General features: G+C 41.0%; 1 protein-coding gene across 1 annotated transcript in view; it reads left to right on the plus strand.

Annotated features, from left to right (window-relative positions):
* LOC124126446 overlaps nucleotides 1-16,666 on the plus strand; it is a 76,544-nt gene extending 59,878 nt beyond the window's left edge. Inside the window, exons 39-45 of the mRNA XM_046489885.2 lie at nucleotides 1-191; nucleotides 2,432-3,187; nucleotides 3,664-3,876; nucleotides 7,395-7,490; nucleotides 14,913-15,223; nucleotides 15,474-15,669; nucleotides 16,318-16,666. The exon at nucleotides 1-191 is cut by the window's left edge and continues 13 nt beyond it. Coding sequence (XP_046345841.2) covers nucleotides 1-191; nucleotides 2,432-3,187; nucleotides 3,664-3,876; nucleotides 7,395-7,490; nucleotides 14,913-15,223; nucleotides 15,474-15,669; nucleotides 16,318-16,592 — 2,038 coding nt within the window. The 3' untranslated portion in view covers nucleotides 16,593-16,666. The remainder of the gene's footprint in view (nucleotides 192-2,431; nucleotides 3,188-3,663; nucleotides 3,877-7,394; nucleotides 7,491-14,912; nucleotides 15,224-15,473; nucleotides 15,670-16,317) is intronic.
* The last annotated feature ends 111 nt before the right edge of the window (nucleotides 16,667-16,777 follow it).

Here is a 16,777-nt window from a genome sequence, read left to right on the forward strand (position 1 = left end):
TGACTTCCAGTCCTCCCCAAAAGATATCTCTTCCTCCTGGTTTGGCTTCTCTGACACAGATTCAACAATCATCAAGTATTTCTGGTGTGTTGGTGCAACCAATGACACATCCGACTGCAGCATTGTGGACTGGCAGGATGTGGGGCTCCATACATCAGCCAGAACAAGCCTAGATTCACCAATTGCTGATGGTATGTAACTAATGATAAAAGTCGGTCTGCGCTATGTTTTTTGATAACATTACACAAGGAAACTTTAAATCCATGTGTGTTAACAGGTGAAAACAGCTTCGAAAAGAAACCCTGATGGTCAAAAGAAATTTCTCACTGAAAAATAGTGTTTCAATTAAAATCATAATGAATCTCCCAAACGCAACCAGGCTGAAAACATTCGCCTAAACATTACAGGGGTGTATGATACGACTTCCACGTGCAATCCCGAGAAAATGGCAAAAAAAGATTTGCTTGACATTTTGCAATCTCAGAAAAGAACCATGTTCAATTCAATTCAAATCATTTGATATTTCAACTTTGTACATCACTACCCCACATGACACAACTGTGTAACAAAACGTGGTGCCCATAGATAAAGTTACATATGTATCTTCACAGGTTCAGGACAACTTGTCAACAATGACAGCAAATGTCAACTGAAGTTAACTTAGCGAATAGTGTGTGAAATACTTGACTTTCTCACTGATAACATCTATGTAGAATTTTGGGGTAAGACTTTTCGGCAGAAGTAGACATCCCCATGGACACCAATTGTGCTACCCTTCTTGCTGATCTGTTTCTTTATAATAAAAAGAGAGTCATGTGGCTAAACAGTTTTACTTAAGCTTCAAGTATATCGATGATCTGATGATCATTCAACAACCACGAAATAGCCAATTCCCTTTCACTTCACTAGAAATAAAGGCGACCAGTTACAATGACAAAGCACTCTCCACAAGACTGTATAAAAAGGGGAATGACTTCAATTTTCTATTCATCAACTTTCACTTCATGTCGAGCAATATTCCTGCAGCTCCAGCCTTTGGTGTTTACATTTCACAACTTTTGAAGTACAATCGACCATGCTCTTTGTACTAAGAATTCAAAAAGCGTCATACGAGCCAAGAGTTGTTTGATAAGGTTATAACATTCAAGGCCTCAGTAAAGCTGAGAAAAGTGTAATGGTAGATATGGTAGACATTTCCAAATATGACACATCGGTGACGAAAATGATGCAATTACCAATTGTGACTTGTACCATATGTTCCCATGTTAGTAAACTATAGACTTGCCTCTGCATGTGTTTGGTGATGCGTTCCACCGATGGGGGAGGATATACTCACCTTATCACGAACACCTGGTATCATCACAATTTGATAGTGATTCATAAACACATGCGCATGATATTGTCAGAATCATACAATCGAGATTTCTGAATAAGTATGGAAAGGGTTTTGTCACTTTTATCTATTGTCTATGATACTTACGCCCTCGACTGTCAAACAAGATGATGACTTGTTCACCTGTACAGAGGGGAAATTGTCAACCTGTGGGTAGTTTGGTATTGAGAGGCATTGGGTTGACACATATGTCAACGCACGGTCTTACGACGTCTACATGCTGCAGATGTCACAACCTATTCTTCCTTTCGAGGCCCCGAGACATTTACTTCGGAGACGGCAATGAAAGAAAACTGTATAACGTTGGCAGCGACGTACTGGGCGCGACTACTTTACACAGACCAAAGTCGCTTTGCTCTTCATTGGGTTGATAGAATATAGTGTGTGTGAAGAGACGTAGATGGGAACGCCTGACACCTGGATGCATCAAATAGGTACATTCATATGAAGACGATGATGGATTTGGGACGCATTTGCGGTGATCAGAAAACGCGCCTTGTGAACATTAATAGCAACAAGAACGATCAAGGCTATAGAGATAAAGTTGTCCAGCTGCATTACCATTTTATGTTGACAGCCCTAGGAATCAATTGTGCAGCACGAATAAGCAAGACAACGAATTGTGCAGGACTACCTAAACAACAACGTGTAGGCTCTGCCATGGCCTGCTTGTTCAAAGGATATGAATCCAATAAAACTCTTTGTAGATCATTTGGACAGGTGGATAAGAGACCAGACACCACGCAAACAAAGTCCGTGAGAACTCTCTTCAGCAGAACGGTGGTGAATACCAGGTGACATCATACTTGCTGATGATGACCTTATTGACCTTATTGATTACAGTCATTTTGACAACGCTATTCGTCTTGGTTTTACTGTTACTTACATTCAACTCAGTGAGAAGTTTTTTTATGCCCATCAGTTTATGTTCATGGTAACGCCAGGTGTTTTTACATGTAGTTTTATGCTTTTAACTTTGCTAATCGTAATATATATGGTATTTCATAAACGATAAACATGTATATTAACTCACCTCAGACACATCCATCTGGACCAAGGTGTATGCTGTCGATGTTGTTGGTCACACATCAAGAGTGGTTGTATCTGATGGTGTAGTAGTTGATACGTCCCCACCCACAGTTATGGACGTTGCATATCTTGGGGACAACATGGTTTTAAACCCGTCCTTTGAAGAAGTCATTGGAACTAATTTGTCTGATACTGTTTGTTCCCCACTGCTATCGTGGAAGGCCGGGCCAAACTCCTGTATACGAACACTGACACCAGACGCCCCTAATGCCAAACACGGGAGAACGTTAGTTGCTGTAAGTGGTAGAATACAGCAGAATATTACTGGGCTTGCAGTTGGGAGAAAATACAAAGTAACTGTTCATGTTGGATATCCGGAGACTTTGACTGCTGACCACAAGGCTGTGGAAGGAAGTGTTACTATAGGTCGGGAGGTGTTCACGTTCAGCTTAGATCCACGTCTATGTAAAGGTGTTTGTAAGAAGAAGAAGCAGTCATCGGTATTATGGTACACCTACACATATCACATGACAGCTGATACCAAGGCCACGGGTCTCTGTATAGAAACAGTGTCCCGAAATATGGAAATTGTGTTGGATCATGTGACAGTTCAAGAGATTGAATATTCTGGAAACATGACCATGTTGGAGAAGGACAGCCATTTGGTGACTAAATCAGTGTTTTTATCCCATTGGTCGTCTGTGCATGCTTCGTGGCATTTTGAAGATCCATCGTCTCCGATCACAGAATATACATGGGCAGTAGGTAAGTCTAAGTCATTACTCAATTCTATGTGTTTTGAGCACAATACATTTTGAAGAACAAGACGCCTTTGGTGGCTATGTGAAATTATGTTTTAATCGGAATAACATATTTGTGGTTTTAAGCTTGATGAAATCTTTATGTTTGATATTGGAATCAGGTGATAACTTCATTCAACTTTTTATTTATAGTACCATCGCGACTCTGGATTTTCTGGTTTATCGAGCACTTGATGGTCTGGTTTGTTTACAAGCTGACGTCGCATGGCAGGAGTACAACTGTACTGCGTTAGGCATTTATATTTTTTATGCAAATTGGATGAACGGCGGATGCTAGCGGTAGGGCAGACATGCTTGCTCTTGTCGCGAGCACTGTTTTTCAGTGGTTCATTCATTTATTTCCACAGCTATTTTGCCCTTTATGTTAAGTGGAAATGTTTCGACAGAAAATCTTGCATTAACGCTTTGTATTATATTTAGGTACAACCTCTGGAGGAACTCAATTGCAGGGCTTTAAGAGTGTCCGCAGAAATGCACACGGAACTCTTTCTGGTCTGAGGCTGTCACACAAACAGAAACTGTTCCTGACCATCACAGCCAGGAATGCTGCTGGTCTCACCACTGTCTCCCACCCTGACCCCATCACTGCCGACATGACTCCTCCGACGTTTGCACACATCAATGATGGAGAAGGTGTGTATTAGTCCATGAGCCAAGACCAAAATTTCACTTATCGGTACCACTCAGAGTGGCAAATTCTAGTTGCAATTTTTCACATTCTATATATGTCTAGTTTATGTTTTGATATGATAACCATCGCAGATTGGTAGCTTATTAGTACTTTTAACCCATTAAGGAAAACAGCCATAAACACGTATTTTGTTAATGTAATTTACTCTGACAATGAAACGATTACATACAGAATAAAAACATCATAGAGACCATGGTTAATCTCTTGGGCACACAATCAGAACACTAGTAGCTTTGAAAATTGACTTGAAAATTGAATTATATGTGTCCATAGTTGAGTAACTTGGCCTAATCACCGTCAAGCTCATCATCAGAGTCTGACAAATCTGAAAGCTCCAACTGTGGTTCATCCTCCTTGGCTTGGTTGGTGCAGGTTTATAGCTTACACATATCTGTGCACTTCAAGCCATTGGTGAGGCAAGAACAATCTGGCAGCTTGCATGAGGGGACACATTTGCAGGAGAGCAGCTGGAGAACGGCATCTGGTGCAGGTGAACCACGCATCTACTGAATTGTCAGCTTTCCGTCCTCATCTGTTGTCCAACCACACTCCTTGGGGCTTGGGACAATGGGCTGGGTCTGCAGACATCACCTCCAGAAGGTAGCCTGGTAGTTGGCACGGAGAGCATGCATGAACCAGCAGTCTTTACAAGGTGACAGTTGGCTTGACTCCACCTCTCCTCGTCTGGCACAGAAGAGTTGGTGTCTGAGTCTGTTCACCTCGGTCGTCTGGGCAGAAGGCAGGTACATTTGCAGGTGATCTTCTGCAGCCCCTGGAACAATTCCGTTGATACCTCCCATGAACGACCAAGTTCACTGAAGGCCTCCTGGTAGGTCTTGTCTGACTTAATCCTCTTCAACGTTGATATCTTCCCCCGGCCAGCAAAGGCACTGATTGTATCACAGCCCGTGAACGCATGCATGCCGACGAGTGCATTACAGACATCATCTCCCACTGCCTGGTGTAGCTTCCGGGTGTCTATGTACCTTATGCCGCTCTTCGTCCAACATTTCTGGAATATACGGCACGCGATACTGCTGCTGACGCCGAGGGTCAAGACCAAGACATCAGTATCATCAGCAGTGATGACTACACTCTTGTAGCCATGCTCCGCTGCATGCAGAGCATGGAGCAGAAGGCGGGTGTCGGCTTCTGCTTGAGAAGACTTCAACTCTCCAGCCTCCTCCCACTCTTCTTTGGTCATCTTATAGCAGATGTCTTCGCAGGTAACATACAGTACCTTGTTCTCGAGTTTCTCTCTTTGTCTTGCTTTCTTCCATTCTTCCACCAGGAACTTGATCAATCTTGTCTTGTTAGACGAGCTGCTCAGGAACTTTCTCCATTGCTGAATATTGTGACCAGATGCAATGTTTCTGAATTGGATTCCTGTGTCTGACCCCCTGTTACATTGTTCTGTGTCTTTAATGGACGTCTCCTTGTACACGTCAAAGACGACATCGATGCATTGGCTCTTCTTGCCTTCATGCAAAACAAGGGACAAGGCTGATTCTGTCAGCTGTTCGAAAGTTTTCTCATTACCGTTCAACTTCTGGATGAAGCTCATTCCATCTATTACAGTTGCGGATGGATCTGGGAAATCTTCTGCTGGGGAAACTGTCTTCTCCAATTCCCTGGCCAGGGCTGCTTTGTTCGTCTTGTGGAGGGACCCATCTCCATTGGCGAGGGCCCATGGCAGAGGCCCCAGAGGATGAGCCAGTAACACATGCATCTGCAGTTTTCGACTCTCAGCTACAAGGATCATCTGACCAAATAATTTCCTGTCAGTTTTCAGGACCACTTTTTTGGCACGGCCTTTGCTGCGGGACTTCTTCCTGATGTCTGAGAAAGTTTTCAGATTCTTCTTTTGCATCCTGGCGTGGAACGGTACAGATGGGTCAGATGCTTCTAAGCGTTCTTGTGTGAAGGTCTGGTTTGCATCTTCTCCTATCTTGCGAGCCCCGAGAAGGTCTTTGGCCACTTCTTCCGGCGCAGCAGTAGCATTCGACAGACTGACAAGGTCTCCTTGGTCAGTGTTGAAAGGATTCAACCAGCTCGCCTCCATCAGCTGAACGAGGGATTGGATGTCAGCTTCGTCTCATCTGATCCTAGGGAGCTGCAGATCAGGATGACTCAAGCAGTCATGTTGCCCTATATGGACCATACCCCTCAGCTGCTTTAGATAGGTGCTCCGGTACTCTGTTGGGATTTGGGTAGGGATTTGGGTTTGGGCTGGGATTTGGGTTTGTGCTGGGGTTTGTGCTGGGGTTTGTGCTTGGGTTTGTGCTGGGGTTTGGGATTTTGGCTGGGATTTTGGATCGGGCTGGGGTTTGGGTTTTGGCTGGGATTTCGGTTTGGACTGGGGTTTGGGCTGGCGTTTGGACTTGGGTTTAGGTTTTGGCTGGGATTTGGGTTTGGGCTGGGGTTTGGGCTGGGGTTTGGGTTTCGGTCTGGGATTTGGGTTTTGGCTGGGGTTTGGGTTTAGACTGGGGTTTGGGTTAGGGCTGGGGTTTCGGTTTGGGTTTCGACTTGGATTTGGGATTAGGCTTGGGTTTGGGTTTTGGCTGGGGTTTGGGCTTGGGGTTGTATTTGGGATTGGGCTTGGGTTTGGGTTAGGGCTGGGGTTTGGGTTTGGGTTTGGGCTGGGGTTTGGGCTGGGGTTTGGACTTGGGTTTGGGTTTGGTTTTGGGCTGGGATTTGGGTTTGGACTGGGGTTTGGACTTGGGTTTGGACTTGGGTTTGGACTTGGGTTTTGGTTTGGGCTGGGGATTTGGACTTGGGTTTTGTTTTGGGCTGGGATTTGGGTTTGGACTGGGGTTTGGGCTGGGGTTTGGGTTAGGGCTGGGATTTGGGATTGGGCTGGGGTTTGGTTTTGGGTTTGGGTTTGGGCTGGGATTTGGGTTTGGGTTTAGGTTTGGGCTGGGGTTTGGGTTTGGGCTGGGGTTCGAGGTTTGGGCTGGGGTTTGGGTTAGGGCTTGGGTTTGGGTTAGGGTTGGGGTTTGGGTTTGGGCTGGGGTTTGGGTTTGGACTGGGGTTTGGGTTGGGTTTGGGATGGGATTTGGGTTTGGACTGGGGTTTGGGTTAGTGCGGGGGTTTGAGTTTGAACTGGGGTTTAAGTTTGAGCTGGGATTGATGTTTGGGTTTTGGCTGGGGTTTGGGTTTGGGTTTGGTCTGAGGTTTAGTTTTGGGATGGGGTTCCGGTGTGTGATGCGGAGACACAGGTGTGGTTCAGGTGTTCATACAGCCCCCTGCACACAACAGAAATCGAAAAGGTATTTGCCTTAAAAGGAATCCTGTAATTGTCAGATGTTTATTTGTTTCTTTTAGTATACTATTATCTTAGCCTACTGATATGACTCACACACACACACACACACACACACACACACACACACACACACACACACACACACACACACACACACACACATGGATATATCCATTTACCTCTTTCTTCTCTCAGGTTCTGATATTGACTTCGTAAAGGTTGGAGATGTGTACGTCAATTGGAATGTACAAGACGAAGAGTCACATATACATCATTGTGATTGGAGCATTGGTATGTTACTTAAATTTGAAAGTCTCTTTATCTCCTTTGAATACATAAACGATTAACCTATTATTTATAATTCTTCTTTTGGAGAGGCATCTAACTATATGCTGGAATATTTCTTAAAATGCGTTTAGTCATTCATCTGGATTATGTGCAAGTTGCATGATATACGTCATATACTTTCAGGATGTAATAAACTACTGTATGTTATATATTGTACACGTTATACATACATGATATAATCAACTATTGTGTGTTACATGATATACACGATAAACCTATATAATATTATCAACAAGTGTATGTTACATGACGTACACCATATAAGTACATAATATAATCAATTACTGGTGTTGCATGATGAAGCGGCCATAAAATCTCCGAGTCCCGTTATGGGATTCCAACCACGGACCTTCTAATCCGAGGTCTGATACGATGACATGCATCAACAAAGCCTCTTACGACATACATGGTATCCTGTGTTACGTCATATGTGTGATATACATACACAATATCCTCATCTACGATGTGTGACGTGATATGTGTGATATGCATACATGATATCCTAAACTAATGTGTGTTATGTGACATGTGGGATATACATACACGATATCCACAGCTACTGCGTGTTATGTGACATGTGTGATATACATACACGATATCCACAGCTACTGCGTGTTACATGATATGGGTGATATACATACACGATATCCACAGCTACTGCGTGTTATGTGACATGTGTGATATACATACACGATATCCACAGCTACTGCGTGTTATGTGACATGTGAGATATACATACACGATATCCACAGCTACTGCATGTTATGTGACATGTGTGATATACATACACGATATCCACAGCTACTGCGTGTTATGTGACATGTGTGATATACATACACGCTATCCACAGCTACTGCGTGTTATGTGACATGTGTGATATACATACACGATATCCACAGCTACTGCGTGTTACATGATATGTGTGATATACATACACGATATCCACAGCTACTGCGTGTTACGTGACATGTATGATATACATACACGATATCCACAGCTACTGCGTGTTACGTGACATGTATGATATACATACACGATATCCACAGCTACTGCGTGTTATGTGACATGTGTGATATACATACACGCTATCCACAGCTACTGCGTGTTATGTGACATGTGTGATATACATACACGATATCAACAGCTACTGCGTGTTACATGATATGTGAGATATACATACACGATATCCACAGCTAATGCGTGTAACGTGACATGTATGATAAACATACACGATATCCACAGCTACTGCGTGTTACGTGACATGTATGATATACATACACGCTATCCACAGCTACTGCGTGTTATGTGACATGTGTGATATACATACACGATATCCACAGCTACTGCGTGTTATGTGACATGTGTGATATACATACACGATATCCACAGCTACTGCATGTTATGTGACATGTGTGATATACATACACGATATCCACAGCTACTGCGTGTTATGTGACATGTGTGATATACATACACGCTATCCACAGCTACTGCGTGTTATGTGACATGTGTGATATACATACACGATATCCACAGCTACTGCGTGTTACATGATATGTGTGATATACATACACGATATCCACAGCTAATGCGTATTACGTGACATGTATGATATACATACACGATATCCACAGCTACTGCGTGTTACGTGACATGTATGATATACATACACGATATCCACAGCTACTGCGTGTTATGTGCCTGTGATATACATACACCCTATCCACAGCTACTGCGTGTTATGTGACATGTGTGATATACATACACGATATCCACAGCTACTGCGTGTAACTTGATATGTGTGATATACATACGTGATATCCTAAACCGATGTGTGTTATGTGACATGTGTGATATACATACACGATATCCACAGCTACTGCGTGTTACGTGATATGTGTGATATACATACATGATATCCTAAACTAATGTGTGTTACGTGACATGTGTGATATACATACACGATATCCACAGCTACTGCATGTTACTTGATATGTGTGATATACATACATGATATCCTAAACTAATGTGTGTTACGTGACATGTGTGATATACATACACGAGATCCACAGCTACTGCGTGTTACTTGATATGTGTGATATACATACATGATATCCTAAACTAATGTGTGTTACGTGACATGTGTGATATACATACACGATATCCACAGCTACTGCGTGTTATGTGACATGTGTGATATACATACATGATATCCACAGCTACTGCGTGTTACGTGATATGTGTGATATACATACATGATATCCTAAACTAATGTGTGTTATGTGACATGTGTGATATACATAAACGATATCCACAGCTACTGCGTGTTACGTGATATGTGTGATATACATACATGATATCCTAAACTATTGTGTGTTACGTGACATGTGTGATATACATACACGATATCCACAGCTACTGCGTGTTATTTGATATGTGTGATATACATACATGATATCCTAAACTAATGTGTGTTACGTGACATGTGTGATATACATACACGATATCCACAGCTACTGCGTGTTACGTGACATGTGTGATATACATACACGATATCCACAGCTACTGCGAGTTACGTGATATGTGTGATATACATACACGATATCCTAAACTAATGTGTGTAACGTGACATGTGTGATATACATACATGATATCCACATCTACTGCGTGTTACGTAACATGTGTGATATACATACACAATATCCACAGCTACGATGTGTTACGTGACATGTGTGATATGCATACACAATATCCACAGCTACGATGTGTTACGTGATATGTGTGATATACATACATGATATCCTAAACTAATGTCTGTTACGTGACATGTGTGATATACATACACGATATCCACAGCTACTGCGTGTTATGTGACATGTGTGATATACATACACGCTATCCACAGCTACTGCGTGTTATGTGACATGTGTGATATACATACACGCTATCCACAGCTACTGCGTGTTATGTGACATGTGTGATATACATACACGATATCCACAGCTACTGCGTGTTATGTGACATGTGTGATATACATACACGCTATCCACAGCTACTGCGTGTTATGTGACATGTGTGATATACATACACGATATCCACAGCTACTGCGTGTTATGTGACATGTGTGATATACATACACGATATCCACAGCTACTGCGTGTTATGTGACATGTGTGATATACATACACGATATCCACAGCTACTGCGTGTTACATGATATGTGTGATATACATACACGATATCCACAGCTACTGCGTGTTATGTGACATGTGTGATATACATACACGATATCCACAGCTACTGCGTGTTAGGTGACATGTGTGATATACATACACGATATCCACAGCTACTGCGTGTTACGTGATAGGTGTGATATACATACATGATATCCTAAACTAATGTGTGTTACGTGACATGTGAGATATACATACACAATATCCACAGCTACTGCGTGTTACTTGATATGTGTGATATACATACATGATATCCTAAACTAATGTGTGTTACGTGACATGTGTGATATACATACACGATATCCACAGCTACTGCGTGTTACTTGATATGTGTGATATACATACATGATATCCTAAACTAATGTGTGTTACGTGACATGTGTGATATACATACACGATATCCACAGCTACTGTGTGTTACGTGATATGTGTGATATACATACATGATATCCTAAACTATTGTGTGTTACGTGACATGTGTGATACACATACACGATATCCACAGCTACTGCGTGTTACTTGATATGTGTGATATACAAACATGATATCCTAAACTAATGTGTGTTACGTGACATGTGTGATATACATACACGATATCCACAGCTACTGCGTGTTACGTGACATGTGTGATATACATACACGATATCCACAGCTACTGCGAGTTACGTGATATGTGTGATATACATACACGATATCCTAAACTAATGTGTGTTACGTGACATGTGTGATATACATACATGATATCCACAGCTACTGCGTGTTATGTAACATGTGTGATATACATACACAATATCCTCAGCTACGATGTGTTACGTGATAGGTGTGATATGCATACATGATATCCTCGGCTACGATGTGTTACGTGACATGTGTGATATGCATACACAATATCCACAGCTACGATGTGTTACGTGACATGTGTGATATGCATACACAATATCCACAGCTACGATGTGTTACGTGATATGTGTGATATACATACATGATATCCTAAACTAATGTCTGTTACGTGACATGTGTGATATACATACACGATATCCACAGCTACTGCGTGTTATGTGACGTGTGTGATATACATACACGATATCCACAGCTACTGCGTGTTATGTGACATGTGTGATATACATACACGATATCCACAGCTACTGCGTGTTATGTGACATGTGTGATATACATACACGATATCCACAGCTACTGCGTGTTACGTGACATGTATGATATACATACACGATATCCACAGCTACTGCGTGTTATGTGACATGTGTGATATACATACACGCTATCCACAGCTACTGCGTGTTATGTGACATGTGTGATATACATACACGATATCCACAGCTACTGCGTGTTATGTGACATGTGTGATATACATACACGCTATCCACAGCTACTGCGTGTTATGTGACATGTGTGATATACATACATGATATCCACAGCTACTGCGTGTTACATGATATGTGTGATATACATACACGATATCCACAGCTAATGCGTGTTACGTGACATGTATGATATACATACACGATATCCACAGCAACTGCGTGTTATGTAACATGTGTGATATACATACACGATATCCACAGCTACTGCGTGTTACCTGATATGTGTGATATACATACATGATATCCTAAACCAATGTGTGTTATGTGACATGTGTGATATACATACACGATATCCACAGCTACTGCGTGTTACATGATATGTGTGATATACATACATGATATCCTAAACTAATGTGTGTTACGTGACATGTGTGATATACATACACGATATCCACAGCTACTGCATGTTACTTGATATTTGTGATATACATACATGATATCCTAAACTAATGTGTGTTATGTGACATGTGTGATATACATACACGATATCCACAGCTACTGCGTGTTACTTGATATGTGTGATATACAAACATGATATCCTAAACTAATGTGTGTTACGTGACATGTGTGATATACATACACGATATCCACAGCTACTGTGTGTTATGTGACATGTGTGATATACATACAGGACATCCACAGCTACTGCGTGTTACCTGATATGTGTGATTTACATACATGATATCCTAAACAAATGTGTGTTATGTGACATGTGTGATATACATACACGATATCCACAGCTACTGCGTGTTACGTGATATGTGTGATATACATACATGATATCCTAAACTATTGTGTGTTATGTGACATGTGTGATATACATACACGATATCCACAGCTACCGCGTGTTACTTGATATGTGTGATATACATACATGATATCCTAAACTAATGTGTGTTACGTGACGTGTGATATACATACACGATATCCACAGCTACTGCGTGTTACGTGACATGTGTGATATACATACACGATATCCACAGCTACTGGGTGTTACGTGATATGTGTGATATACATACACGATATCCACAGCTACTACGTGTTACGTGATATGTGTGATATACATACATGATATCCTGAATTATGTGTGTGTGAGTTGGGTATAACGCTGCTTTTAACAGTATTCCAGCCATATCACGGCGTGTCAGCTTAATGTGGGAGGAATGCCCGAAGTGATGCAGGTCTCAAACGTTTACCACTTCGGTGGAACCCACGGGCACGGGTATGGTGCTGACAAATCTAGAAACATAATCGGGGCGAACCGGAATTCGATCCCAAAATCATAGGTTTCGTGCGTGCCCAAGCGACGTACCTCTGCACAGCGAATCGCGGCGCCTGAGGCCACTGGTCCACCCGTGCTCCCATATCCTGAGTTACGTGATATGTGTGATATACATACATGATATCCCCAGGTACTCTGTATTACTTGATACGTGTGATATAGATTAATGATACACTCAACTAATGTGTGTTATGTGTGTCATGTAGATATTTGATATACTGAATTGTTGTGTGCTACGTCATTTATGTCTTCTAGATATATGAAATACTGAACTATTGTGTTACATGATATCTTGCATATAGATATATGAAATACTGAACTTTTGTGTGTTACGTGATTTATGTCTTTTAGATATATGAAATACTGAACTATTGTGTGTTACGTGATATCTGTCATATAGATATATGAAAAACTGAATTATTGTGTGTTACGTGATTTATGTCTTCTATATATATATGAAATACTGAACTATTGTGTGTTACGTGATTTATGTCTTTTAGATATATGATATACTGAACTGTTGTGTGCTACGTGATTTATGACTTCTAGATATATGAAATACTGAACTATTGTGTGTTACGTGATTTTTGTCTTTTAGATATATGAAATACTGAACTATTTTGTGTTACGTGATTTATGTCTTTTAGATATATGAAATACTGAACTATTGTGTGTTACGTGATATATGTCATATAGATATATGAAATACTGAACTATTGTGTGTTACGTGATTTATGTCTTCTATATATATATGAAATACTGAACTATTGTGTGTTACGTGATTTATGTCTTTTAGATATATGAAATACTGAACTATTGTGTGTTACGTGATATATGTCATATAGATATATGAAATGCTGAACTATTGTGTGTTACGTGATTTATGTCTTCTATATATATATGATATACTGAACTGTTGTGTGCTACGTGATTAATGTCTTCTAGATATATGAAATACTGAACTATTGTGTGTTACGTGATTTTTGTCTTTTAGATATATGAAATACTGAACTATTTTGTGTTACGTGATTTATGTCTTTTAGATATATGAAATACTGAACTATTGTGTGTTACGTGATATATGTCATATAGATATATGAAATACTGAACTATTGTGTGTTACGTGATATATGCCATATAGATATATGAAATACTGAACTGTTGTGTGTCACGTGATATATGTCGTATAGATATATGATATACTCAGGTATTGTGTGTTACGTGATATATGCCATATAGATATATGAAATACTGAACTGTTGTGTGTCACGTGATATATGTCGTATAGATATATGATATACTCAGGTATTGTGTGTTACGTGATATATGTCATATAGATATATGAAATACTGAACTGTTGTGTGTCACGTGATATATGTCGTATAGATATATGATATACTCAGGTATTGTGTGTTACGTGATATATGTAATATACATACAGGAGATAATCAACTAATATGTGTTACAGGGTCGACAACAGGGGGAAGCGATATTAAAACGTTTGAGATTGTCCATGAAGGTGAGACTTCAGCAAAGTTTAACTTAGCGGATATATCGACAAGTGTGAGAGTCTTCTCAACAGTCCGATGTTTCAACAAGGTTGGATTGATGGCAACAGCTACTACTGACGGCGTTACTGTCATGAGGGACACAACATCGCCTACGACAGCTGTTGTTGAACTTCTGACAGGCTTCTCGCTACCCTCTGTATCCAGGATCTGTCAGAGGAGTAAGAGCGTCAAAGTGCATTGGCGAAGGGAGGATATTCAAAAAACTGTGGTAGGTTCTGGTCGTCTGACTAACTGGATGCAACAGCTGAATATATGTTATGAGTGAGTGAGTGAGTGAGTGAGTCAATGAGTGCGACTTGGCTGACCGCATGTCGTCATTTTCGATGGTGTGGATTGTTGCTCAGTCAGTGGTTTGTCGGACCCAGATTAGATTGGTTATTTGATAACGTAAACAAACAGGAATACTGCTGACTGCCGCGTTTATCAACAATTGCACACTCCTCTTGTACACCCTCCAGATCAAAGTTACAGACGAGTCTACCACGTATCTGGCCAATGTGGACAATTCGTTTGAGTTCGTCACATTCTCTGGCTTGCATTTCAAGAACATGACTACATATCATGCAGAGGTGTACCCTGACAGCATCATTGGAGCTGAACCAGCCGTTACACGTCTTACCTTCACATACCATGAGCATCCGCCGGCTTTAGCAGGTTCGTAAACACAACACGACGTCAGCAGCTTCCGCATAAGAAAATAAGACAACATACACTTTTGTGGATACTATCTTCTGGTTCATAAAGTTGTTTGTTTTCTTATGTACTCACCTATTTCTAGAATGACAATCAGCCTGTTAGTTCTCAGCACGGCGAAGCATAAAACGTGACTCGTCAGTAAACCAAACTTGTCTCCATGCAATTGTGGCCACGCTCTGTGACCATGACATCGTTGACGTCCCTGTCGACGATGCAGGTCCGTCAAAATGATACCTCGAACTGGTTGTCCAGCGCGAATACCTTCAGAGCATGAGCGGTTCCTCACTGTCTGGGCTGATTTCCTTCGCAATCCTGGTATTGCCGTAGTTCTCCATATCACGAGTAATCACGCCATTAGTAACATAATGATATAGACATGGGTAGTGCAAAGCATAGAAAAAGATGCGCAGTGGACATTTCAAAAGTGAACGAATATTGTTTAAGTTGAAGTTTTGTAACCTTAAACAATAATAATTGCTGCTTTCTAAATGTCAAAAGTTTGAAAGATGACTGTTAAAATGCTATTGAGGTCTAAGTGTTGATAATATTTGCAAGTAGTCGTCAGGAGAAATAGACATAAAACAATTGAGTTTTCATTTGTTGTAGACGGTGCTAAACTGAAACTGTCCAGAGAAGGTAATAAAGCGATTCTAAAATGGGCAGGTGTGTTTCTCTCTGACTGGAATCGGTTTCACTACGAAGTCAGTATTGGAAGCACAGAAGGTTGCACCGACATCCTCGAGAGGGTTGTGACGAACGACACACAGATTGCACTGACGCTTAAAGACCAGGATAAAGTTGTCTCTGTCCATGGAACAGTCACTGCCACTGACCCATGTGGTTATTTCACTCATTTTACCCAAACCGTTACCATCAAGTGATCTCATAAATTACATGGATACAAAATATCATGTTTTGATGTAATTTCTTTTCAGACGATTATCGTGATTAAATCATAATGTATACTAAACAGTGTCACATTCTTATTATTTTGAAGAGCAGTTTTAGCTTCTATCATATCTAAATAGTATACTCTGCAAAACAAGAAACGTAAAAGTGATGTTTG

The sequence above is a fragment of the Haliotis rufescens genome, unplaced genomic scaffold (assembly GCF_023055435.1).
Source record: "Haliotis rufescens isolate VD_foot unplaced genomic scaffold, xgHalRufe1.0.p SCAF_51, whole genome shotgun sequence".
Lineage (NCBI taxonomy): Eukaryota > Metazoa > Mollusca > Gastropoda > Lepetellida > Haliotidae > Haliotis > Haliotis rufescens.